At 33.9% G+C, this 24,050-nt stretch overlaps 3 protein-coding genes and 1 long non-coding RNA gene across 6 annotated transcripts; 1 reads left to right on the top strand and 3 right to left on the bottom strand.

The window, feature by feature from the left end:
- Positions 1-1,824: 1,824 nt before the first annotated feature.
- On the top strand, positions 1,825-7,846 carry LOC111008844 (Transducin/WD40 repeat-like superfamily protein). Its single transcript, XM_022281683.2, has 12 exons — positions 1,825-1,982; positions 2,065-2,180; positions 2,637-2,666; positions 2,775-2,911; positions 3,066-3,245; positions 3,320-3,383; positions 3,521-3,628; positions 4,153-4,306; positions 5,567-5,656; positions 6,254-6,309; positions 6,860-6,917; positions 7,132-7,846. Exons 1-12 carry the CDS (start codon positions 1,901-1,903, stop codon positions 7,335-7,337), a joined length of 1,281 nt encoding a protein of 426 aa, XP_022137375.1. The 5' UTR covers positions 1,825-1,900; the 3' UTR covers positions 7,338-7,846.
- LOC111008807 (O-fucosyltransferase family protein) lies at positions 7,606-10,852 on the bottom strand. Its single transcript, XM_022281618.2, has 6 exons — positions 9,718-10,852; positions 9,406-9,565; positions 9,210-9,299; positions 8,840-9,123; positions 8,511-8,769; positions 7,606-8,418 (listed from the first exon to the last, which is right to left on the bottom strand). Exons 1-6 carry the CDS (start codon positions 10,359-10,361, stop codon positions 8,185-8,187), a joined length of 1,671 nt encoding a protein of 556 aa, XP_022137310.2. The 5' UTR covers positions 10,362-10,852; the 3' UTR covers positions 7,606-8,184.
- Positions 10,853-12,330: 1,478 nt separating this feature from the next.
- On the bottom strand, positions 12,331-15,106 carry LOC111009068 (adenylate kinase 4). Its single transcript, XM_022282000.2, has 6 exons — positions 14,868-15,106; positions 13,628-13,773; positions 13,404-13,523; positions 13,130-13,297; positions 12,908-12,997; positions 12,331-12,670 (listed from the first exon to the last, which is right to left on the bottom strand). The coding sequence occupies exons 1-6, from the start codon at positions 14,983-14,985 to the stop codon at positions 12,569-12,571; spliced, it is 744 nt and encodes a 247-aa protein (XP_022137692.1). The 5' UTR covers positions 14,986-15,106; the 3' UTR covers positions 12,331-12,568.
- A 1,429-nt stretch (positions 15,107-16,535) lies between these two features.
- On the bottom strand, positions 16,536-20,390 carry LOC111008607 (uncharacterized). Of its 3 annotated transcripts, none has more exons than XR_015789581.1 (5): positions 19,932-20,390; positions 17,837-18,753; positions 17,290-17,360; positions 17,030-17,185; positions 16,536-16,858 (listed from the first exon to the last, which is right to left on the bottom strand). It is a non-coding gene; the product is annotated as an uncharacterized LOC111008607 (long non-coding RNA). The 3 variants fall into 3 exon arrangements; XR_015789582.1 differs by having other exon boundaries at positions 19,950-20,390; XR_015789583.1 differs by lacking the exon at positions 19,932-20,390 and adding an exon at positions 18,919-19,917.
- Between the last annotated feature and the right edge of the window lie 3,660 nt (positions 20,391-24,050).

The following is a 24,050-nucleotide window of genomic DNA, read 5'->3' as shown; positions in this document are numbered from 1 at the left end:
TGTATTATAGATAATTAAGAGCTTGTTTTGTAACAAATTTTCACGTTGAGTAATACCATATGCCGTGTCAGCACACTTAATTTGTCAGTTTTAGATTTGCCATTTGTCCACGTCATAACTAGTTTTTTTTTTTTTACATTCCTATTTTGAACATAACTCGTTCGTTTGAACTTCATTTCAAGTGATTTAAAGTTCTGTTTCATAGATACCTCCAAACACTAAACTTGTTATTAAATCAAATATATATTAAATTTATGATATTCAATAATAATTTTAACCTGCAAAATATAACTAACACTAAGTATGTTTTTATTATTAAAATGTTAATTAATTTAATTAAATTACCCGAAATTAAGGCTCCATAAGTCAATTGGGTGTTTATGGAAAATGCTTCCTCTCTCTCCCCCCTCATTTAACGTTTAGATGACGGGACAAAGTACCTTCATCCCTGCCCATGAAAAACCTAAATATGGATTATAGGATTTTTTTTAATAAATAGATAAATTAATAAAAATATGATAATAAATTAATTCAATTATATGTTTTCAGTATTTTCCCTATAAATATCACAATTATTTTTTGCAAAACCAAACCCTACCTCAAATCAAATCGCCAAATATGTCTAATAGTTCTTAATTTTTTAAGATTATTTTCAATTTAATTCTTAATCTCTTAAAATTTTAAAATTCACCTTAATATATTAAAAATAGTTAAAATAGTTAACAAGGTATTTTCATAAGAAGTTATCATTAAACTAATATTTTATCAATATACTAAGACATTTAAAAAGAAAAAAAGGAAAAAAATTAGACTTGTAGACAATCACTTGGATTTTATTTGATACACAAAATTCAATTTGTCCACCAACAAAATTCATTAATTTTAAAGTTCAAGCTTCAAATATCATTACATACTAATGGTCTTGATTCAATAATTTTTATGAATTGTACGTTTAATAATAAAAAATAAAGTATAACAAAGATGGTATCATTTGATAATTTGTCAAATAATGTATTCATTTTAAAATCTTAGACATGCTTTTTAAATTATACAACAAAAGCAACAATTTTTCAAAATAAACACCAAAAACAAAAAATATAATAATTACCGGCATGAGCTATGGCGATATATATATATATTTTTGTTTTGAAACAAGCTATGGAGATCTTAATTGTTTTTATAAAGCTGGACGAATCTCATATCTTTGCTTAACTAAACAAACTATAATATTTAATAGCTTTTAAGAAAGAGAAAAAATGAGTAGAAATTTGATCTCACGTCATTATTTTATTAGAAATAGATGTCTTAACCATATGTATTTATATTAATTTCAAAATAATTCTCAACCATAGTTAATCAATTTGAATCCATTTGGTAACATTTCTATTTGTTATTTCTGTTTCCACTCTTTTTAATAAAGAAAAATAAAATTGTATTAACTTTAACACACGTAGATCCAAGAACGATAAAACAAAATTTTTATTTATGTTAGGAACAAAAATAAAAAATTTGTTTTTGTTATTTACAAAATTTCTAGAAATTTTAAGGCGGTTTTTAAAAAATGAAAAACAAGAAAATAAATAAAATTTTAGATTTTTTAATAAAATTGAAACGTAAAAACAAAAAACAGGTTAACGAACGAGCCATTGTTTCCTCTGTTTAGAAGGATGCAGAACCCATGGGTTTGGTTAGATCATCGGTGCTGTACAAGTCAGATCGAGTCGAACCGCATATATGAAAAACTGAAAAATATCGGTTTGATTTTCGGTTCAGTAGAAACCGAAAAATCCGAACCGTTGTTCACCCGTGGTCCGTGGATGTCTTTGGTAGGGTTTATCAGTTATCAATTCCTGCAAATACAAAGAGTCTCAATCGCTTACGCTCAACTGGTGTGCAAAAAATGCCTCGTACAACGAAGGTTGATTGCCCTGGTTGTCCTCCGCTTCGTGCCCTAACGTTCGATGTGCTTGGTCTCGTTAAAGGTAATAATGTTACGTAAACTACTGTATCGCAATTTTCTCTCAATTTTCTTTCAAATTTGTTTTTTTTTCCGGCACTGCACAGTGATCGAAGCTCGGGGGAAGGAAGGGGAGATTCCAAAGGTGGTTGAGAGGTGGGGCGAACCCGATTTCTCCAAATCAGTGCTCGCAGCTTCTCTTGTTGATCGTAAATTCGATCCTGTATGTATCTTCTTTGGCTCTCTTCAAACCATTTAGTGTATCCCATCTTCTCTTTTGAATGTTATAGAACGTAATACTTTTTATGTTGTTGTAGTTGGTATCTAAGTGTGGATTCATGTTTAGTGATTGAGCTGGAAATAGATGAGTTGGCTCCATGAGTGCGACTAGGATATAGAAACTAGAAATCAATATTAGTATGCTTTACTGGCTGTGAGTGTGCTTTGTTTTTGTGGTCTTACAAGTTACATGATGTCGAATACTGAACGAAGTAAATTCATTATGCATTCTGTTGGATAAGCAACTTCCTTTATTTGATTTTGAATAAAATTTACATGTCAGATGACATATATTGGGCTCGATGGAAGATGATGTCTTTAGCTTTTTTCATTTAAGGTCAATCCAGATACTACATTTTCTTAATGCACCAAATAATTCCCTTTTCATTGTTTCTTGCAGTTACTAGCTGTTGCACGGAAAGATGGTCTGGTGAGTTACTTGTTCTGATTTCTAGTATTGTGAATCTTGCACACATTTATTGAAATTTAAATATATCATTGCCCTGTTTTTTAATCATTTTCCTACTGTATGCTGTAGATTGAAGTTCTTAATCCTTTGAATGGGAATCCTCACGCTGCAATTTCTGACAATACGGATGCCTCTCCTCTGTCAAAAGATGATGCTATTATTGGAATACATTTATTTGCTAAAAATGAGTTGGAGTTGGAATCCAGGTTATGTATCAATTTATAATTTGTGATTTTCTATTACAATTTGATAGAAGTGCAAAAGGTATCATCCTTTTGTTATTCATGAAATACAAATACTTTGCCTCGCTGGCTAAACATTTATGCTGAAGTTCCTCTCAGTTTGATTATTTATTTTTAGGCGTTGCACCTTGCTTTCATGTACAACAAAAGGAAATGCAAGCATGAGGTCGATTGATTTTTCTAGTTCATCTTCAAAAGTTACCTCTACCAATCTTTTAAAAACGTGGAACGTATGTGGTTCGGGTGATGTTACGTGTTCTAAAGTTGATGGAAGTGAAACCTATGCATTATTTGGAGGGTGAGTTGAGATCATGTTGGAATTTAAGTGACTACATATTGACATTAATGACCCTTACCTTTTTGTATGCTCAGGAAGGGTGTTGAAGTTAATATGTGGAATCTAGAACAGTGTACTAAGATTTGGAATGCAAAATCAGTATGTTTCCGAGTCCTCCTTAGCACATTTATATACAAAGCAGAAAACCTGTTTCTAGAGAATGTTTTTTATTATCTCTTATATAAAAAAAAGAGAATGTTTTTTTATTTCATTTGAAATATTTTGAAATTTTACAGCCGAAAAAGAACAGCCTTGGTATTTTTACCCCAACATGGTTCACATCAACGACATTTCTTAGTAAGGATGACCACCGTAAGTTTGCATCTGGTACCAACAACCACGAGGTAATTCATATCAAGTTCTCATGCTAATACAAGTTTCAGAGTAGGAAATATATTGCAGGATAATTATATCTTAAGCAATGCAACTAGGGCGTTCTACATAATTGTTTTTGAAGTACCTCTAAGGAGATTGCTGAATTACATGGGAGTCCTAGAGACAAAATTGCAAGGAAATAAGTTATTAATAAGTTGAACAAATAATGTTTATATTTTTTTGATTTCTAATTTTCTACTTAAAGTATTCTCAATACTTTATTTTGAGCCTTAAAGAGAATCATTGATACTGATTATAGGTGAAAGCATTACAACTCTTGTACGATGTATATAAATATTCTTTTTATTTGAATTTGTGTATCCAGTATGATATTGCCTGGATCTTAAAATTGATGATGTTAACCATTTATCTTGATATCCAGGATATTATGTCACTGATTTTATTATTATTATTTTATTTGGGGGTGGGGGTGGGGGAGGGGGTTGGTCTTATTTCTCATTCCATAACTTGAATTTCTGGTTAAACAATACAGGTTCGACTATATGACATCTCTGCTCAGAGGAGACCTGTTATCTCATTTGATTTTCGGGAGACTCCTATTAAAGCTTTGGCAGCAGATGTAGATGGTAATACAATATTTGTGGGGAATGCATCTGGTGATCTCGCATCTTTCGATATTCGCAATGGTAAAATTTGTTATGTATCAAAGTTATTGCTCTTTCTGATTTAATATTCCGGGTGTTCTATTTCTTTTGCACAGTACTCTTGTTTCAGAAAGTTAAATTCTTAACTTATGTGGGTTCCTTCTTCCTTGCACCTTTTATTTAGAGAAGATTGGTTCTTGTAGTGGATGGAGTCTAGCAATGGATGATTTATTATAGATCCTACTATATTGCAATGATTTATTTAAAAGTGTCTTGCTTCACTACATATTTTAGCATAATTTGAAATGTATGTGAAGCAGTCATAGTGCCTTAATTATTTTAGCTGTAAATGCACAAAGCTGTGAGGCCGTACATTTTAATGAATTATGAGTCAGGAAGTTTGAGCATGCTGCTGTTAGGCCCCGGATTGTGAATACTTGTGAGAAGGGGTAAAGAGGGAAATTCTCCACCCTATGACAGTTAGGGTCCTTGTTGTACGTTTTGTCTTCTTAGGCAGTAGGGGATATATGTTAGTTGTCATAGGTTTGTATGGGTATGCTTTGTTAATTGTTTTGTGTTCAGTCAAGAAGTGGCTAGTGTTCAGAGCTCCAGCCCTTTCGAATAGGCTGTGGAACCCTTGTATTGGTTGGATGCATTTGAACTTATTTTGAATATTATTTAGCAAGGAAGATACCTTACAGCTGCCTTATATTTTTACACAAGGTTTGGGTCTGTATCCTGATTCAAGTTTGACCTTTAGAATCCTCCGTACTGGGATTGACACCATGATCTTTTACCATCTCACTGTTGCATGGTTACTTCAATACCGTGAACTACATTACAGATGTCACCTTTTCCTTGTTTCTTTATAACAATGGAAGTAATAGAAGAGGGAGATGGAGAGCAATTTTCTCTAACATTTTTGTAATAGATCTCACTTCTACCAAACAGAGAACTGCACTCTAGACTGCCACCTATATTCTTTAGAAGGGAAAACATACTCTCTCTATGCCACCCAGTTCATTCTCCTTTGTAGACATTCAAGTCCTGGTGGTAGTACTCAAGCTTTTTGTTTCACATTCAGCCTAAAATCCATTATAATTTTTTTGATGTCTGTTGGGATCTATTGTTGGGATCTATTAGACTGCCTGAGAGTCGCTGAGATTTTATAGATTACGTTTGCACTAGTACCACTATGATAGTTGTAAATAGCAGTTAATTGAAGTATTTTTTTGTATGAGTACATTTATGATTATGTGCAATGCTTTTTTTATTTTTTTTTTCTTGACTTGTTTCTCACAGGTGAGCTATTGGGTTGCTTCTTGGGGAAATGTTCTGGCAGCATAAGATCCATAGCAAGGCACCCAGAGTTCCCGGTCATAGCATCATGTGGTGGGATATATTCTCAGACAATTATTTTAGCATTTCTCTTTGACCTCTGTCTGCTGCTACGCATGAAAACCTTGCAAGGACTTTGTTTCTCTTTTAACTTGCTTTGAAACGTCCATGTAAGAATATGTGGGCATTTATTTCCTCCCTGCATGACAAGCCATACCCACCTTTTATGCCAAAAAACTAACATTTTCATTACTTTCTTTAAGTGGGCTGATTTGGAAGAAACAAAAGAAAAATTATTGCCTTAAAACTTATCTAAAACCACGTTATGACTCATTTGTACGAACTAGAATTACAAGTACTTGTTTTCTTTAATATTTCAGTTCATTAACTAGTGTTGAATCCGGTGGATAATGTGCAACAGGATTAAAGCAGCCATTTTAGGAAGTCTAAATCAGCTTTTCATACTAATTTTCATCGTCATCATTCCCTTCCTTACACATTTCTGTACTAATATAAGTATTTTCTTTTTCTGCCATAGCTAGACCGATTTAAACTCTGCTATGCAAAACTGAGAGACTAGAATAATAAAAGATCCTTTCCTACTTTAATGTGGAATCTAATTTTATGGGTCATGTTGAAATCTTTTTCCAGGATTAGATAGCTATGTGCGCTTCTGGGATATTAAGACAAGGCAACTTCTGTCTGCGGTAAGTTTCCATAATTCTTGTAAAAATAAGTTGTTTTTACATGTATCATTCAGAAAAAAACTGTATACAAGAAAGTTTTCTGACATCTTGGCAGTTGCTTCTTTTAGTAGGAATAGTGATGAATGGAACTTATATTCTATGAGGTCAAAGTTCTAAGCATGAGTGCAGATCTACTAAATAGCTTCCTAGAAAACGTAATAGGATCCAATTCATAAAATAGAGGTTTATTTGATGTAGCCTACGGGATAGTACACTCTAAATGAGAAAATGAGTATTTCTGGCACTGTATTCATGACCCACGTCCTTCAGCTGATACTAAATATATATTGCATCTTGTAAGATCAATCGAGAATTATAACAATTTCAATGTTTCTTACTTTTTTTTTTTGCCACACAATGTTTCTTACTTGAAACTACTTAAGCATCTACTTGATAATGCGGCTAATAATGTTTAAAGTGCAAAATGGGAAAGAAAAAGATAGAGCGTACGTTGCATATATGTAAGTTGGGACAACATACCATTATTATATTTGTCTTCATCTGTGTGCAGGTATTCCTAAAGCAGCATCTTACCAGTGTTGTCTTTGATTCCCATTTTGTTGGAGAAGGTCAGATTCTCTGATCCACACTTTCCCTAACTGTACCGTCAAATTAATGTTTGGTATTGAATTCATCTTTTATGTTAGGGCTTGTTTTTAGTTTGTGTTGCATCACTGCATTTTGTTTAGTTCTAACACAATTCTCCTAAACTACAAATTACTCATTGAAAAGCCCTTTGTTATATCTATTTGATCATTATCTAATTTATATTTGTCTGAGCAGATGTAACAAACTCTGCAGTAGAGTCAATCCAACAGGAAACAGACGCAGCCGAAATTGTCTTTGAGGAGGAAAATGTGCCTCAGAAAAGAAAAAAGGCATCTAAAGATGGAGAAAGCGGAAATAGAAAAGGTAGCAAGACTGCAGACAAAGAAAACAAAAAGAAAAAAAAGAAGTTACATGGCGAAACCGAAAATAAGCAGAGGTAGAAATTAAACTCTAAGAAAGGGAGAAAGAGTTTTAAAAACAAGATTGTTCTTGAGAAAAGGAGAAAGGTGGTTCTTGGTTGGATCTGTACAACCGGCAGATAGAGTTATAAATTGGAGGGTAGAAGATGCCATTTAAGTTATATCTGCTCGACAATGCTTTAAATTTTGGCCCAAACTATAATTTACACTCGAAAGGCTCGGAGTTTTGTCCATTGGAAGCAGTCCGACCATGCCCCACTTGGGTTCCCCTGTATCAAATATCAATATATTTTTCATATTACAAGTAGTTTGAAGTGTTTTGGGTAGGAATCGTATACTGTTTTAGATTGGCCCCATGAATTTTGGAATCTTGTTATTGGAAAGTTGGGGCAGCCTAAATTATGAGGTCATCAATTTTGGAGAACAATTGAATCAGTCCTTGAAATAGTATTTTTTTATATGGTAAAACATAACACCTATTTGTATTTGTTAGTTCAATATATTGACATTGATCAATAGATTTCTGGAAATGCTATCTTTTTGCTCTATCCATGTTACACTGTTTCAAGACAAATGATCCAATAAGCCTATGTTCTTAATTCACCCGCATTGACAATGTAACTACAGGCGCTTTATTGAAGAAATTAGCCAATTGGTGTCATTTACAATCATCACTGCAGTAAGCTTAGCCAGCTCTGCCTTAGAACTTTTGGGTAATATTATTTATTTGAACTTTTTGGCCATTTTCTCTGTAATTTTCCATCCTATTAGTATATTCTATAATGGAGTTACAACTATACTATCTCTCTTGTGTCGGGATTCAAGTTTAAGTATGTCATGAACTGAAATGATATTGGTAAGTTTCTATCTAATTAGCAAAGTTGATACTGTGTTTGCACATGCATTCTGGCACAGGATATGCAACAACGTCGCGATCTTTTCTCTTCGTTCTTGGTTCAGGCTGTCCCTGAGATTGTTTGTGCACCTTTCTCACAATGCTTCCCAATTCTGCATCAGAAATGGATGCATCATCAAAGTAATCGAGCATTGCTCGTTTATTTGGCTTGATGTACTTCCTATGTCCCACATAGGCACGATGCCCCTATAGCCAAAATAAAGATCAACATCAAGAGAATCAAAATTGGAACTCTAGTCAATTTCTGGGGAAGCATAAAGAAGTCTGAATCGAGTAACCTGCATAGCTCGACCCATGTTTCCACCGTGTGATGGCATGAAGACATCGCTGCTCAAGGACACGATGTAGTCGATGGCAGCCATAGCAGATGACTTGTTGATGAAGGGTGAAAGCTCTTCTTCTCTTGCCAGTGTGTACTTAGTCACTATATTTGGGAATTCTGCAATTAGTGGTTGCAGAGCCTTCTTCCCTCCAAATGGCTCTCCTCCTGCTGTGTAAATCCTTGATTGTTTTGGCGCTCCAAGAGCCTTTAGGAGCCTACAGTTATCAGATAAGCAATCAATTTCTTCCTACTCAAAGTTCTTCAAGTCTCAGTTTCTCTGTTTACCTAGCAATCTCCATGGCATTTAAGGGGCATAATCCGGCACGCCTTCGTTGAACATGACTCATGTTTATCCTTCCCGTAAGATACTCCGGTTGCGAATTCCGAATTTCGGAAATGACAGCGTCATAATCCGAGCCCAAACCGGTATGACAACCAGATCTAACCCAAACATCCTTCTCTAAGCGGAGATGGAGGGCAATATATGGACCTTCAATCCACATTCTTCTTGTTAGCTGGTTTCCAAGCTCCTGAATTGGAGCTGAGAATTTTAGTGCATGGAATGCAACCTGATCACAGAATTGAAGAGAAAGTTTAAGTAAATACGAAGCATTCATTCAAATGTCAACTCACAAATTCATGCTATAAAGTTTACCTTACATTTGAGCTTCTGCAGATCAAAGGGAAGATTCTTTGAGAGCTTAGAGTCCAACCCATTTAACACAAGAACCCCTTCCTTTATGAGCTACAAAAACCACAGAAAATCTAATAATCTAAGGCCATTAACTGAAAAATTTTCTCAACTTCCAATTTCAAATGCAGCAGACGACAATATTGGAAGAGATTCTTACTTGGGTTCTAAATCTTGCACGAATCCAATGAGGGGAAACATCATGAGGAATCTTGGTCTCTCTGGACTTGAAATGCTTCGAGGGAAGAGAAGACACAACTCGAACATCGGCTCTTAACGTCTTCTTGAAATGTTCCACATCAAAAATGTCCGAAAATTTACTGCAAAATTAGCGAAAACCCAGTATAGAAGATCAAACATTTCATGTTTCTGTTCTTTTGGATCCCATCTCATCCTATCAAATTCTTTTGAATCTCCTTTCGGATCGAGGAAACAGCTCTCCCACCCCAAAAAGAAAGGTAAAGAGAGTTACCTTTCATCTTTCCATATGAGATTGACCTTCAAAACAGGGACAACAAGTGCTGCCTCAAGAATTCTAGCAATCACAACAGCATCAGCAATCTGATTCCTCTGCTGGTTCAATCCTCCTGAAACCATCACCATCAAGAATCTTCTCTTCTCTTTGGAAATCTTGGCAGATGCTTTCCTATATTCAATACTGAAATCCAGACATGGCCTGTAGCCTTCTCCATCAGGCTGCTTCCAGAACTCTCTCTCCTCATCAGAAAGTTCCGCAGCGACTCCATGGGCCGGCAACGGCACCATCACACTGGTCGATAGCTTGGGCAATTTCTCGGGATTCGAAGCGACTGGAGAGAGCAGCGATAGGAGAAGGCGAGACTGAGCAGAGGACATTGAAGGGAAGGAAATGGAGGACGGGGGAGAACAGGGGTCTGAAGAAAATGGGGAGGTGAGGAGGAAATTGAGCGTGGAGATTCCCAAGAAAGCGAGAGAAGTGAGGAGAGAGAGAAAGAAGAGGGAGAGATAAGGGGTTGGGGTTTTGGGGAATTTCTTGGGGGAGAAGAGGGAAGCGAGAATGGTGAGCGAAAGCAAACCGAAGAATGGTGGTGGGTTCAGCGTGGAGAAGGAGCTCCTGCTGTTTCTTGATCTGGTCATGGATGGAACTTGAAATAAAGAGCTCAAGAACAAGGAATCCAGAGGTCGGAATGAAGATTATGAGAAATGGGTTCTTGAATTTGGGATCAAACATCAAGGTTTTGAATCGAGAGGCCAAAATATAGAATATGAGAAATGGGTTTTTGAATTTGGGGACTTTTTGATCGGATGCAACTCAAGAGGGAGCCATTGACGGTTTTTTCGGTTGAAGATGACCTTTCAAATTTCGCGGCAAAATGATGAGCGTCTAAAGAGTGAAGACTGAGGCCCATTAATTTAGGAATGTGGCCCAATCCAAAATATTTTACAAATTTATCAGAATCAATCTTTCACGCCTTTATTCTTCAACCATCGTAATTTTGATGGATTTTTGTATTTAATATGTGTAAATGTAGATGAAGGTTCACTGTTAAGTCCGACAAGAATTTAGTCCAACATAGTTCTAATGTTTATATCACACCTGTTTGATAAAGTTATGATTTGTTGTTTCTTAGTTCATGTTTCCAATTTTCAGAAGATATATAGATGTTTCTTGTTTTCAGATTCATTAAATTAAATAAATTTAATGAATATAATAGTGAAAAATATGAAATTAAAACATGTAATATTACATTTTCGGTGTTTTCAGATTTTAAATCCAAAATTTTAAAATGCGATTAATACACAATTTCATGTTATAAACTTGTTAAAATTAAAATATGTAAAATATAATATATTACAAAATATTAATTCTAACAAAATTTATAAAATTTTAGATTAGACTAAATATTTAGTTGGTAACCAATAACTTACCAATATATTACAAAACATTATGAATTTATTTCTTTTAAATTAAAATTCAATTTTCAAATTTCCCATTTCTAAAAAATGTTTCCAAAGTTGGATAGAAATTTTAAAAATTTCAAAATAAATAGATTTTTTTTGTAACATTCTCGTTTCTTATTTCTCATTTTCAATTTTATTAAGAAATATAAGCATTCGACAACTATTTATGTTTCTTATTTCTCATTTTTTTAAAAAAGTAGAAATTTTGAAACAGGTTCCTTATTTTTTATTTCCATTTTCAATCTGTTCCAAATTATAATAAAAATATTATTTTATCACTCCTGAATCCATAGTGTTGGGGCATGCAATTATGTTTAATAAAAAAAGAAATAAAAACATTACCAAAAGCCAAATAGGCACAAAAATTCTTGTTTCTTATTCCAGTTTCAGTTTTTTCCAAAATATAAACCAAACATTATATAGATTTATAAAATGCATAATAAATATTAAAAAAAATAAATATAACATAAATGTTTTTAATATTTAATTTAAAAAAATTAACTTTTATATAAAACTTTTAGTATACTTTTTGAAGTGAAACATGTATCTTATTTTAACTAAAAAGGAAAACAGAAAAAAAAATAGTAAATAATTATCCAATGAAATTATATTTCTTTTATTAAAGGATAAACAAAAAACCAGAAATAAAAAATAAGAACATTACCAAACAAAACCCTTACGATTTACTCTATGTATTTGTCCTTACGATTTACTCTATGTATTTGTGTAATGTGTTACTATGGTTGCCATGTGATTAGCACGACGAGACAATAATCCCAAACCAAGCCCAGACAATACTACGTGAGATAAACCATTTCTAGTAAAAGGCTTTCAAGAGATAAACCATTTCTAGTAAAAGGCTTTCAAATGCAAAAAAAAAAAAAAAAAAAAAAAAAAAGCATCTGCCTTACTAGATCAATGGAAAGAACTCAATTTCAATTTTTTGTTTTTTTAAATTCAATTTCATCAAACCCTGTGATTTCATCTCCCACATTTCAATATCTTGCTTTCCACTGAGCTCAGGCTTCTTCCTCAATCCATAATGCACGGGTTACTGTCAACAAAGAGAGATAATACAGAAGGCAGATTTCTTTAAAACAAATAATAATGATAATGATAATTAAATAAAGAGAAGGAATAGAAATTTGAACTCAATCAGTGCATGGCTATCTTTTTTTTTCCAAGAAAACATTTTATTTCTAATGATTCTCAGACTCATTCAGCCCTCAAAAAGTTTGATCATAGCAGCCGTAAAATGGAAGTTCGAAGATTGAAAAACAAATGAGGAATATTATCAGACAATTCAACAGCAGGGTGGACTAGAAAGTAGTAAAAATGACTGGGGACTCAGAAACTTCATTTTTCCTGCAAATGAGCTCTTTCTATGAGGACAGCACTTTCTGAACCTCGGCCGTAACTTCTTTCGGAGGCTTCTCGGCGTGCAGATTAGCAACAAGACCCTTTTTGCCATAATACTCAATCACCTGAAATTCCAGAAAATTTAGAAACGTAAAGGCAAACTCAACATCTTCTGACCACAGAATTGATGACTATGCTAACATTTGTTCAGTTATTGAGTTCTCCAGTTCAATGTAAGCTCGTGACTTTTTTTTCGAGTTATTAGTGTCTACCAGATGGTTTCATATCACAAAATCATAAGAATGCACACTTTTCCTCTTCCTAATTGATGAGATCAAAACAAGAACATAAAGCAACCATACTGGCTTGGTCTGCTTGTGGAATGCTTCCAGGCGTGACTTCAGTACAGCGGCAGTATCATCCTTGCGTTGAATCAAAGTCTCTCCAGTTACCTTGAACACAAAACAAGATGGTTATGAATTTTTGCTGCAGCTCATCAAAACACACATGTATAGTTAACATGGGTGAAATATCAACTTCGATTTGATTTCTACTGAAAGATTATGTTATAAGGATTTTATTACATCGTCAACACCAGGAGTCTTTGGAGGAGCAAATTTTGTGTGATAACTTCTGCCACTGGATGGGTGTATCCATCGCCCAGTGATCCTCTCCTCCAAAATTGCATCATCAATGGCAAAGTTGAGCACCTTGTCAACTTTCACTCCTTGCTTTTCAAGCACCTCATCAAGCTGCAACGGAGTAATTCAAAAACATAATACTTGCACATGGACACAAAATATATACTAATATGCAAAGAAAACAGAATATATATGTTGATTCCAATGAATCTCACACCTTCTGCGCTTGAACTACAGTTCTTGGAAATCCATCAAGAATGAAGCCTTTCTGACATGAAGGTTTCTTCATTACCTCATCGATGATTCCAACAACCAAGTCATCAGACACAAGTTCACCCTACAATATATAGAAATCCAAATCTTTAATGAGAGAGCAAAAATAAAACTAGAATGAACCATGGAAAAGAAATTAATAGCAAAAAGCATGAGGAAAGCCTCTACCTTATCCATAGCCTCTTTAGCCTTGACACCAAGAGGAGTTTTAGCAGCAACAGCAGCTCTTAACATATCACCAGTAGCCAAGTGGCACAAGCAGTAATCATCCTTGATGATTGGTGATTGGGTCCCTTTACCTGATCCAGGTGGACCTGCAACAGCACCAAATATTCATGATAATGACTAAAAATCAATAAATGGATGAAACTACAACATACCATACAATTGAATGAAAACCCTTTGACGAGAGTGGCAAGCACTCCAATCAGAATAATGTTACAAGTACAAAGAAACCAGAATTCTGTCCCACTAGATGTCTCATACTTCAAAAAGTAACATACGACTCCATCCATAATCCTCACCATATTAGTTTCCTTTCTAAATTCTTTAACCCCATTAGATGCCTTTGAAAGCACAAGAGTCCCTACAATCCATTTCTGCACGGGTTTTCCTTCTAGATTCCTTTATCCCATTATCCCTTCTCTCACAAACCATGGACATAGGGAAGTATTCATATTTAATCAGTTTGGGAATAAAGATTTTGAGTTTATACTCTTTAGCAGCATATATTTCCAATGAGGTCCTAATTGGGAGTAGGAATTAAACACGGTTGCTTAGTAACATCCAAATATTCTTAAAGCTTGACCAACCATTGTGCGTTAATTCATGAAGTTATCGCATAATCCATAATACTTGTGTATTTTGCAATGTGCAAACAGATATTAACTAGAACCATGTGCAGTTCACAAACTCTTTCAGTTGATTTTCTATTTTTTTCCTCAAAACTATGGGATTGGATATCGAAAAAGATAAGATAATGAAAAGACAAGTCCCAAATAATTTTCTCTCCGACATAAACAAACAGCATGCAACTGAACACGAGCAAAGAGAACTAGAAGATGAATTCCCTTTTCACTAGAGCTTTATAAAACTCAAATCCCTTAGAAGGATGCAAGTAAAAACGTTAGCCTTTTACTTGAAATGGGATTTTTCTAAAGAAGCTAAACCCATTAGCCCTGGCAAAAATAACTTGAAAAAATAGTTAAAATCCAGATTCCGAGTCAGCAGCTCAACAATTTGAAAGGGAGAAAAACAGGATATTAGAGCCATAGATGCAAACCCTGGCCCCTTTGCATCCATCCAACGCCTCAACTCCTCAAGATTACCACGAATTCACCCAGAAGCAAACACAAAGCGAGAAATCAAAGTATAAAAGCATAGAAAACGAAACTCAGAGTAAAATTACCGATGAGAATGAGGCGCTTGTCGGGCTTTGAGGAGCACTTCATACGGCGGAGAAGCTCCGTCATAAGATCGACGGAGGGCACGTCTTCTAAGGCCACTGCTGCCGAATTCCCCGCCATTGTTGCTCTGCTCCGAAGCTTTTTTTTTTTCTTTTCTTTTCTTTTTCCCGTCCCCTCAACCGATTTCCAAAAGAGGTTGGTTTTGGGCAGAGAACCCCAAAGCAGAGATTTTGAAGGTCTTTAAGAAAAGGCGTATACGATGCTTTGAACTCAAGCATCGGTCGTTGCCAAATATTATTGAAATGACAGCAATGCCCTCGACTTTGACTCCGAGGATTATCGAAATGACAGTTATGCCCCTGCTTTTGACTCTGGTGACCTGCGTTTCCCTCGAGAGACGAGACTATTTTTGTCCGATTTGAATTTTCCATACCTATTAAATTATTCTAATTAATCAGTAGGTGCCTTAGATTTGAATTTATTTTATTGCCTAACTTTGATAAACCGGTACATTATTATTATTATTATTATTATTATTTTCAGTCCAATGTGTATTCTCATCTACTATTTTCATGCTAAAACGAGCATACAGCAGTAATTGAAATATATCTCCAACCAATAAATTATAAGTTTGATAATCTATCCACCTAGTATGAATTTGATCATCCATCCACCGCATATATATAGTACTTATTTACCATTTGAAATGTCTATATTATTTATATATCTTAGTCCAATATATATTTTCATTTATTTATATATTTGATAAATAATTTTACTATTTACATTATATATATTTTTTTGTCCAATATTTATTTTCATTTACTTTTTTGTACTTGCAAAATGCTGGTGCTTAATTTCTAAAATGATTTTTATTTTGGTCGTTAGAGTTTTTGAAATGTCTATATTAGTTCTAATATCTTTTCTTAAAATATAACTATAAATTTGTATGAAAAATTTTTCATTGTCTATAAAATTTGTGTTAAGAATCACGGGCATTTTTAAAAAATACGACAACTAAAATGTTTTGAACCTATAAACAAATATTGAAATTATATAAACCAAAATGAACATTTTGAAGCCAAAAATAGCTCGACTCTAGAACCAAGAGGCTGTGAGTTCGATCGTCCGCTCCACATGTTGTACAAAAAAGTTCAATAAAACAAATCGAAGCAAATTGAAAAATACATAAATCAAAATAGGTTAAATCAGTCTCTACCGATATTATTTTCTTATTCTATAATTAAAGTTGGATAGATATTTCTATAAAAGAATGCTTTAGTACCTTATTCAAGTTGATTTTCTTCTTCTTATTATCTCAAGTTGATGTTTTTCAACTAATATTGACTTACCAAAATTCACACCGTTAAGAAAAAATATATTATATTATTAAGCTTATTTATCACACCACAAATATTTTGCAGCACTGTGTTTGTATTTTTCCCTCATTAATGTTGTTAGTTTTTTTTTTTTTTTGAAGTTTATATCAATTTAGTCATAAAATAGAGACCAATGAGGCTCATTAAAAAAATATAGGAATCAGAAGTTAGATTGAAACATGGAGATTAAAAATATATAATTAACTAAAAAAATTACTAGCAATCATAAAAGAAATGAATGAAGTGAAATGTGAAGTCCACAACAAAAATATTAACATTACTTTATTCCAATTAACACAAGACAATATTTATATTTTCATAAAAAACTTGAATATAACAATCAAACATTTTCATAAATCTCATCAGTCATCCTCGTCTCAAAAGAAACTTAGAAAAAAATAATAATTCTTCAATATTTTCCTTCAACCATCCATCCGTTGAATCCTAAGAAAATATAAACAAAAGAACAGAGCCCAAATTCCTTGAAGGAACTCCATTCTTTTCTTCCCTTCACAATCTCAATTCGAGCTCCTTCACAATGTCAATCCGAGCGTAACCAAGTACATAAAACATGTATCAGCTTTGAACAAGGGTGATGATTTGGTTTCCTTCCCCTATATAATGGTTGAATTAGAGAAAAAGAAAAAAAAGGTTCAAGTTCCCACTCATTTCTCCTCCTCACAATGACACTATAAGAAACGTTATAGAGAAATAAAAAGTCAATTTTGGCTCTAATTTGAACCATACACCCAAGCATTATTGTCAGATTGAATGCGTAATTTCACCTGTGGTTCATTAGGAAATTGATGCTGCTAACTGCTAAGGTGGGCGGGTAGGTAGGCCGGTTGGATTGAGAGGTGGTTTGGTTCTCACTTTCATTTTCCTTTCCCTATTTAACTCCCATGGGGGTAGGTGAGAATAGGAACCACATAACTCCAAACCTGTACCACCAAACAAGATTACATGGGGAAAGGACCCAAAAAAAAAAAAAAAAAGAAAGTAGATCTGCAAAAAGTTTGCAGGCAGACGATTCTTCAAAATTTACCTCTAAGAAGCTTGGAGTTTCAAATTACAAGTTGAAGACTTCATATACCAAGGCATCTTCAGGAGAAGTACCTGTCAAATTGATAGAGTCATAATTACAGCATGGTACAGGCAAGGAATGGATACCAGTTAAAATAGGCATTGCCTTTGTTCTTCACCCCAATTAACTACTGTCCAGAACATTTATTCATCTATGTTCTCAAATCCTTGACTCGTTTATTTTCTTTCTTTTTTCTTGTCATTAGGTGCATTCTCCTGCCCCCATCTTCACTGTTCCCTCCTCAACTTCTCACATAATGATTCATCAGTGGTATTCACTTTGTTTTACATCTCTGATTCTACAACCTTTGTTATTCATATATATTAAAATTCGAAAGTCCAAAGGAATGATAACATTTTTTATAGCAAGTTTTTGGGATTCTCTATATCTGCTTCGTCCCGAAGTTAATATGATACCAAGATGCATCTGGAAAACTAAAGTACAAACAAACACTTCCATTCTCAGACAAACCAAAGAGATGTAGTTACTGGTGACAGAAAAAATGTACCCGCAAACTAGTTGAGGCAAGTTGCATTTGATCACTTGTTAGCAAGAAAAAGAGCCATTCAACCTTCATTCCTTGCAATGCTCGACCAATGATAGAGGAAAGGAATATCAAACCATTACTTGGGCATATTACCTTTAGCTTTTAGTGCCCTACACTAGATGAAAAAGTACTGGTGAGGAGACTGAAATAAGGTTAAAAGACAATAAAAATACAAATCTCTGCTAAACAAACAAAAGCATCCTCTGAGTTAATGAATGCAACCATCCTGCACTGAAACCACCAACCGAGAAAAATCCAATCGGAAAATGGTATTTAAAATTTGAACGTAAGGAAACGTCAGGCTGTATTAGCAAAACCCACAAGAGATAGGATGAATTCGAGTAGAACTCCTGAAGAGAGCCTTCTGGCCCTTCTCAGCACCAAATTGGGTGCAATATCATTCATTTTAGCAACCAGGTAGCCATACAGCTTCTTCCTGTACTGAGACAGATCCATCAGTCTTTGATCTGTTGAACGTTTATCAAGTCCACTGGAGAGAAATTCTACCCTGCGGTTAATTGAAGGAAACAGAAATATTCCTCAGAGTTAAAACCATAATTAAGGTTTATCAAGAATAAGCACTTCCAATTGTTGATTCATTGGCAGGGATGGAATCCTATGCAATACTCATGGATGCCTTGGCGGCCTCAACAATCCCCTTTGCTTTGTCCTCATCACCGAGTATCTGAATCTATCCTGCAATTTGAACTTCAGACATCTTAGATTTATCGTCAATAAATTTTGCTAGTTTGGCATAGAGATCGTTATCATTGACAATCTTGACCAGCTCCATAAAATGCCATGAATACCGTCCTTGGGGAAATGAATCAAATAAGCCACCACCAAACTTCCCAAAAAAAAGCAACCCTAAGATCACTCTGCAAAAAAGAACAAGAAAAAGTTTCATTGAGGTATGTTCCTTAAAAAATTACTTCTTAAAGGCTAGTCTGTGTATCTATATTAGCTCAACTGACTGTCATTAATGAGAGCAAAAGGCAAATTGTATTTGCTGAGCTGGGATTTCTCACACCCCCATTCCATACCTAGTCCACCCTTGTCGACATGATATCCTTATCAAGAGTATCTAGAAGAAAGATGCTCGAATCGCAATGTTATCAGATCGATTAACATTGAACTTAACTTTAGACATGCTGTAGCTATGCCCCGGTCCAAGTTGTGCCTTTTCCAGGTCCCCAGGCTAAATATAGATGGGGACAAGTGCTCAAAGAAGATTATAGATCTTGTAACAACTCAAGTTGACGCAACGGAAATGCAAATCTTCAAGTCTTAGATAAAACTATCAAAATGCAAGCACGCTCCACAGAGTAGCTCAAGAACAAAGTCGTTACTCGTGACTTTGGCAAGGGATTTTTGTTTCTTGAAAATTTTGTGATCTTAGGTTCAGCAAGTCCTAAGTTGAACTTTTCACCTACTTCAACTTTTGGTAGATTAAATTCCAGGAAGTTGCTCAACTCATCAGTCATGAGTAACTGATATGCAACCATGATGAATAAGCGTGGTGAGAAGTCGAGAATAAATACATTACAAATGAAATCAGGAATTCAGATGAAACCGATAGCAACCCAGTCATGGTGAACTCACATCGGACAGAGCATGACTATAACCATATCAAAGATCAGTAGGCAAAGCAGAGAATTATTTTTTGAAAATGAAGTCAGGAAGAGAGGTGAATATATACTCATCCAATTGCATAGTCTAAGTGATAGTTCCGAACCGCAATTGAAGCTTTAGTAAACAAACTTTTGATAACTTTTAAGCTTGAGTAGATTATTAAATCCCAATCCGAGCCCGAAAAGGAAACAAACTAGTTTAGATCGCCATAACCATGATGTGCAGAGGTCACTGCTCATAGATTCGCACATCATGACCAATCAGAGAATGTCTAAAATCAAAAATTCGAATGGAATGTATAACAATTACTGTAACTAGCCGAAAAACAAGCTCAATAACAAGTACAGAACAACATAAATATATGATCGAACTTAAAATCCTCGCCAGATACAGTGTTAATATATGAATGAAAGAAACGTTTAACCTTCAGAGACCACATTACATTGGTTGAGGGCACCGAAAGCCGATCAAAAGAATGGAAGGCAGTTCCGAAACGGTACAAATCGGAGATTGAATTTCGTACACCACAAAATAGAAGATACAGTGATTCCATGAAGGCGAACTCCGAATTGTCAATTCGCCGGCCGCTTGGTTTATCGTCGGCGGGAAAAATATAGCTTGATTAAACCCCTCGTTGGGATTGCAGTTTACGCGGGTCTCATCATACGCGCCAACATCTTTACGCAACATTTTTACGATTGTATTCTCAGCTTAATTTACTTTAGTCGATGATTCTCTTCAAATGAATTGAAGTTTTAGACTTATCTATTTCGCGTATAATTTATGTTCAGATCCACACGCACTAAAAGATGGAATTATCTCGGATATTTATACATGCATAGCGGCTGTAATCGTTGTTTGATCACATAACACGTTAGAACGTCGAGAATCTACTAAGAAATTCCCAACTTGCTTAGAGATAGTTCGATCTTACCTTTAGGTTTTTCTGTACTTTGGCACACGATATTCCAAGTGTTATACTTTGGACTCTTTAGCCAATTTGTTTAACGACACGTGACACGTCGATATTTTTTCTCCTACTTTTAAAACCCATCATTTTAATATTTGTACTCTCGAAAAGTCTATTTCGATCTTACTTTTAAAAAATGACATCCTTCATTTTTATTTTTATTATATTTATTTCAATCATAGTTTAATGTAACACTTCCTTCAGTAAATCTCATGAAATATAACCATAAATTTGTATTAAAATTTTATGTATATAGGTTAAACTAAACGTACAAAAAATCATTTCAAATCATAATTTCTCAAACATGCCTCAAAATTATCTAAATTAAAGTAAAGGGTGGGAATGGAAATGAAAATTATTCCTTTAGTCTATCACTCACACTAGTTACTCAAAAGAGAGAAAAAAGTAAAATCCAACTCACTAACATTATCATAATTATTTGACAATGGATAGAAGCAATAAAAGTTAAAAAGGGAAACAATTGTGTCATCAAGAACATTTGTTGACAATTGAGGGAAAGTTGTAATGTCACTAGAAAACCTTTTTTAATGCACTCTATTATAACCACACAATTTGAGGGACCTTATTTCAAATCTTTTTTGAGAGACTAGATCTAAAATTGACATTTGAACTGACCAAGATTTTTAAAAACACTGATTATATAGATTGAAATCAGAGGATTACAATAAATTCTCAAGTCTTTCAAACTATATATTAAATTTTGAGAACGCAATGTGAACATAGTTAAGTGAGATATTAACTCATTCTAGTTAGATGTTCAAATTCTCATCCTAGATTTACTGTACTAAAAACAAAAAATATACAAACATAGTTAGACTTCTAATCTAGTAATCAAATTTTTAGATATTTTATTGGTAACTAAATATGGTAGCCCTTCATTATTATTAGGTTGATAGGGCGGAGGGCGCACAACCCCTGCTCCTTTCCTGAGCGTTTCTGACTCTGAAGAGGGAAGAAGAGAGTAATCTAAAAATGATGGATAAGTTAGTCAAAATAATGGATTCTCTTTGGGAGACGGAGTCCATTTATAAGGAGCTGGCAAAAGAGATTCTCCTCCTTTTTTGGGCTGGAAGATCAAGTGGTTGTCTCGTAAGATCAGTGAAAATGTTTATGAGTCAACTCGAAAATTTCCGGATAGAAAATTTTGTCGTCTGGAACCTCGAGTGGGTCCATATTTTCAGAAGACGGATCTCAATAATTGAGGATTTGGAAAATATTAATTCTGTGTAAAAACTAAAAACAAGTCCAGTTGTCGATTTATCGGAATTATTTGACGGAGACAGGCCGGTGGGACCCACCGTTGCCCAGTCAAGGGGAAACTCGCAGCTTCCGTCGTGCCACGGCGGCGATCCGAAGAAATACGGCGGCCATAATTTTCTTGACATAACTTTTTCTATTCCAGTTCCCAAACAAGTAGCTTCTCATAAAAATCTTTTTAGGTTTATGGATTAAAAAAGTTGACTTAACTAATTGGAAGTTTTTTTTTATTTTAATTTATTTAAATAAGTTCAACAACTATGAAATGAGAAATTGAACTATCATACTCTAAAATAGTAATTAATACATCGTCAATTGAATTAGGCTGGAATTGACACTTAATTAAAGTCGTGTTTATATAGTTTGTTTATAATATAGGTTGTGCTAGTGGGTCAATGAAGGCCAATATAAATAGCAAAAGATTTAGAGAGAATATAGTTTAAACCACGATGGCCATTTACCTAATATTTAATAATATCTTACGAATTTCTTTGGCAACCAAATATGAGGGAGTCGGACAGTTGGTCCGAACACTCACGAATATATCAAAATAATAATAATAATAAAATAATTTGGAATAGACTTGTTAATTGTCATTCATATTCGTTGAGTGTTTTGACACAAAATTTATATACAACGGATGTACTTTAATACAAAACATTTTCTACATTTCAAAAAAATTAGTAAGTTAAGTGCAATTATGATATAAAAATGAGATAAAAACGAAAGCGAAGGAATCAAAATTGTTACGTAGACCAAAACAGTGTATAAGAAATCCATGAACTAAACTAAAAAAGAAATTGAAAATATAAAAATTAAATATGTAAACCAAAATGAATAAAAGTAAAAAAAAAATACACGATGAAAAATAGTATTTAAACCATGTATTTATTGCGATATTAAATACACGATCTGCTCCTGCTGCATGTCCTACAACACAAGGCAGTCATTAGTATCATGTCTACGGTGAAGTTGGACGATACGATGGATTTTACCCTCCTTTTTGCAGTGTTGGGAGGGAAAAAAAAATGTTAAAATAAAATTAATTTTAAATTTAGGACAGGATAATTCTAAATAAATTTGTCTTCTGACTTCTGACTTTTGAGAGTGCTGATAGGACAATCCATGTCCAAAGTGAAAATTTTAAAAGTTAAAAAATAAAATGGAAAAGGTAAAAAAATTTGCTCCTTTTTATTTATTATTTATTTGTTTGTTTTTAAAAAATCCCCAAGGATATTGGCATTGTTTGTTTGCAATTGCATGGGTTTTTGCTAAATTCATATGGGAGACAGCCTGTCAATGTTGGGAGCAGAAATGGCTGGTTCCAAGAAGGCCATGCCCAACATTTATTCCTTTGTTTATTAGCTTTGAGTTTTAATATTATTTAATTTTGGATTGGAATTTGGAACTATCCTCAAACAAGTTGCTTAATTTATTTTTGTGCCCTATAAAATGGGGGGAAAATAAGGTGCTTCTCCTAATTTTGAATATTTAGAATTGAACAAGATAATTGTCTGGTTATCTAGCTTGCAGCTTGAGAAATATTTAGTTTTTTAAATCACAATAAATATTAATTATGCTAGTTTTAGAGATGACAATAATTTGTACAAGTTTGGCACTACAGGACCTTATCATAAACGAGGGACAAAAAAAACCTCCGCTTGAAATAGGGTCATAATAGAGAATCCACCCTAATCTTACCATTTTCAATTATTGCTCATAGCTAATTCTCAATGGATGTAAGATTAAAAATTATTTGGAGAAATTAAATTCGATGATAATGTAATTATTTTTTTTAGTTTAACTTTGAGGCGTTGATTCAAATCTTCAAACTTTTGGTTAATGATATATATTTTAACTAATTAAACTCTACTTATGTTGATAATAAAAAATATTATTGAAAGAGTAATAGTACATTTTATTGCATTACATCACTTGGCTTGATTTACCATCATTTTTCATGCATTTAAAAAAATGCAAATGAGTGATGTACTAAAAAAGAAAAATTTCAAATGATTAAGAAACATGCTCTTGTATAATTTAACAAAAATGTAAGTGTAAATGGGCAATAATTATTTTATCCTTTCCATTTTCTCTTTATCTAGAGCTAATACTTTAAAAACTTATTAAGAATATAATAATTAAACGAATACGAATAGAGGAGTACTATCGGATTTGACTTTATGGCGTGTTGGAGTTTTTTTTTTTTTTTTTTAAATACTAACATATAAGGTAGGGGATTGAACTCGCAACATTTTAGTTGGAGATATATATTAATTACTGCAGAATTATGTT

This window comes from Momordica charantia (assembly GCF_013281855.1).
Source record: "Momordica charantia cultivar OHB3-1 chromosome 3 unlocalized genomic scaffold, Mcharantia_2.0 BLBB01000003.1, whole genome shotgun sequence".
Lineage (NCBI taxonomy): Eukaryota > Viridiplantae > Streptophyta > Magnoliopsida > Cucurbitales > Cucurbitaceae > Momordica > Momordica charantia.
This window is presented reverse-complemented; position numbering and strand designations above follow the sequence as displayed.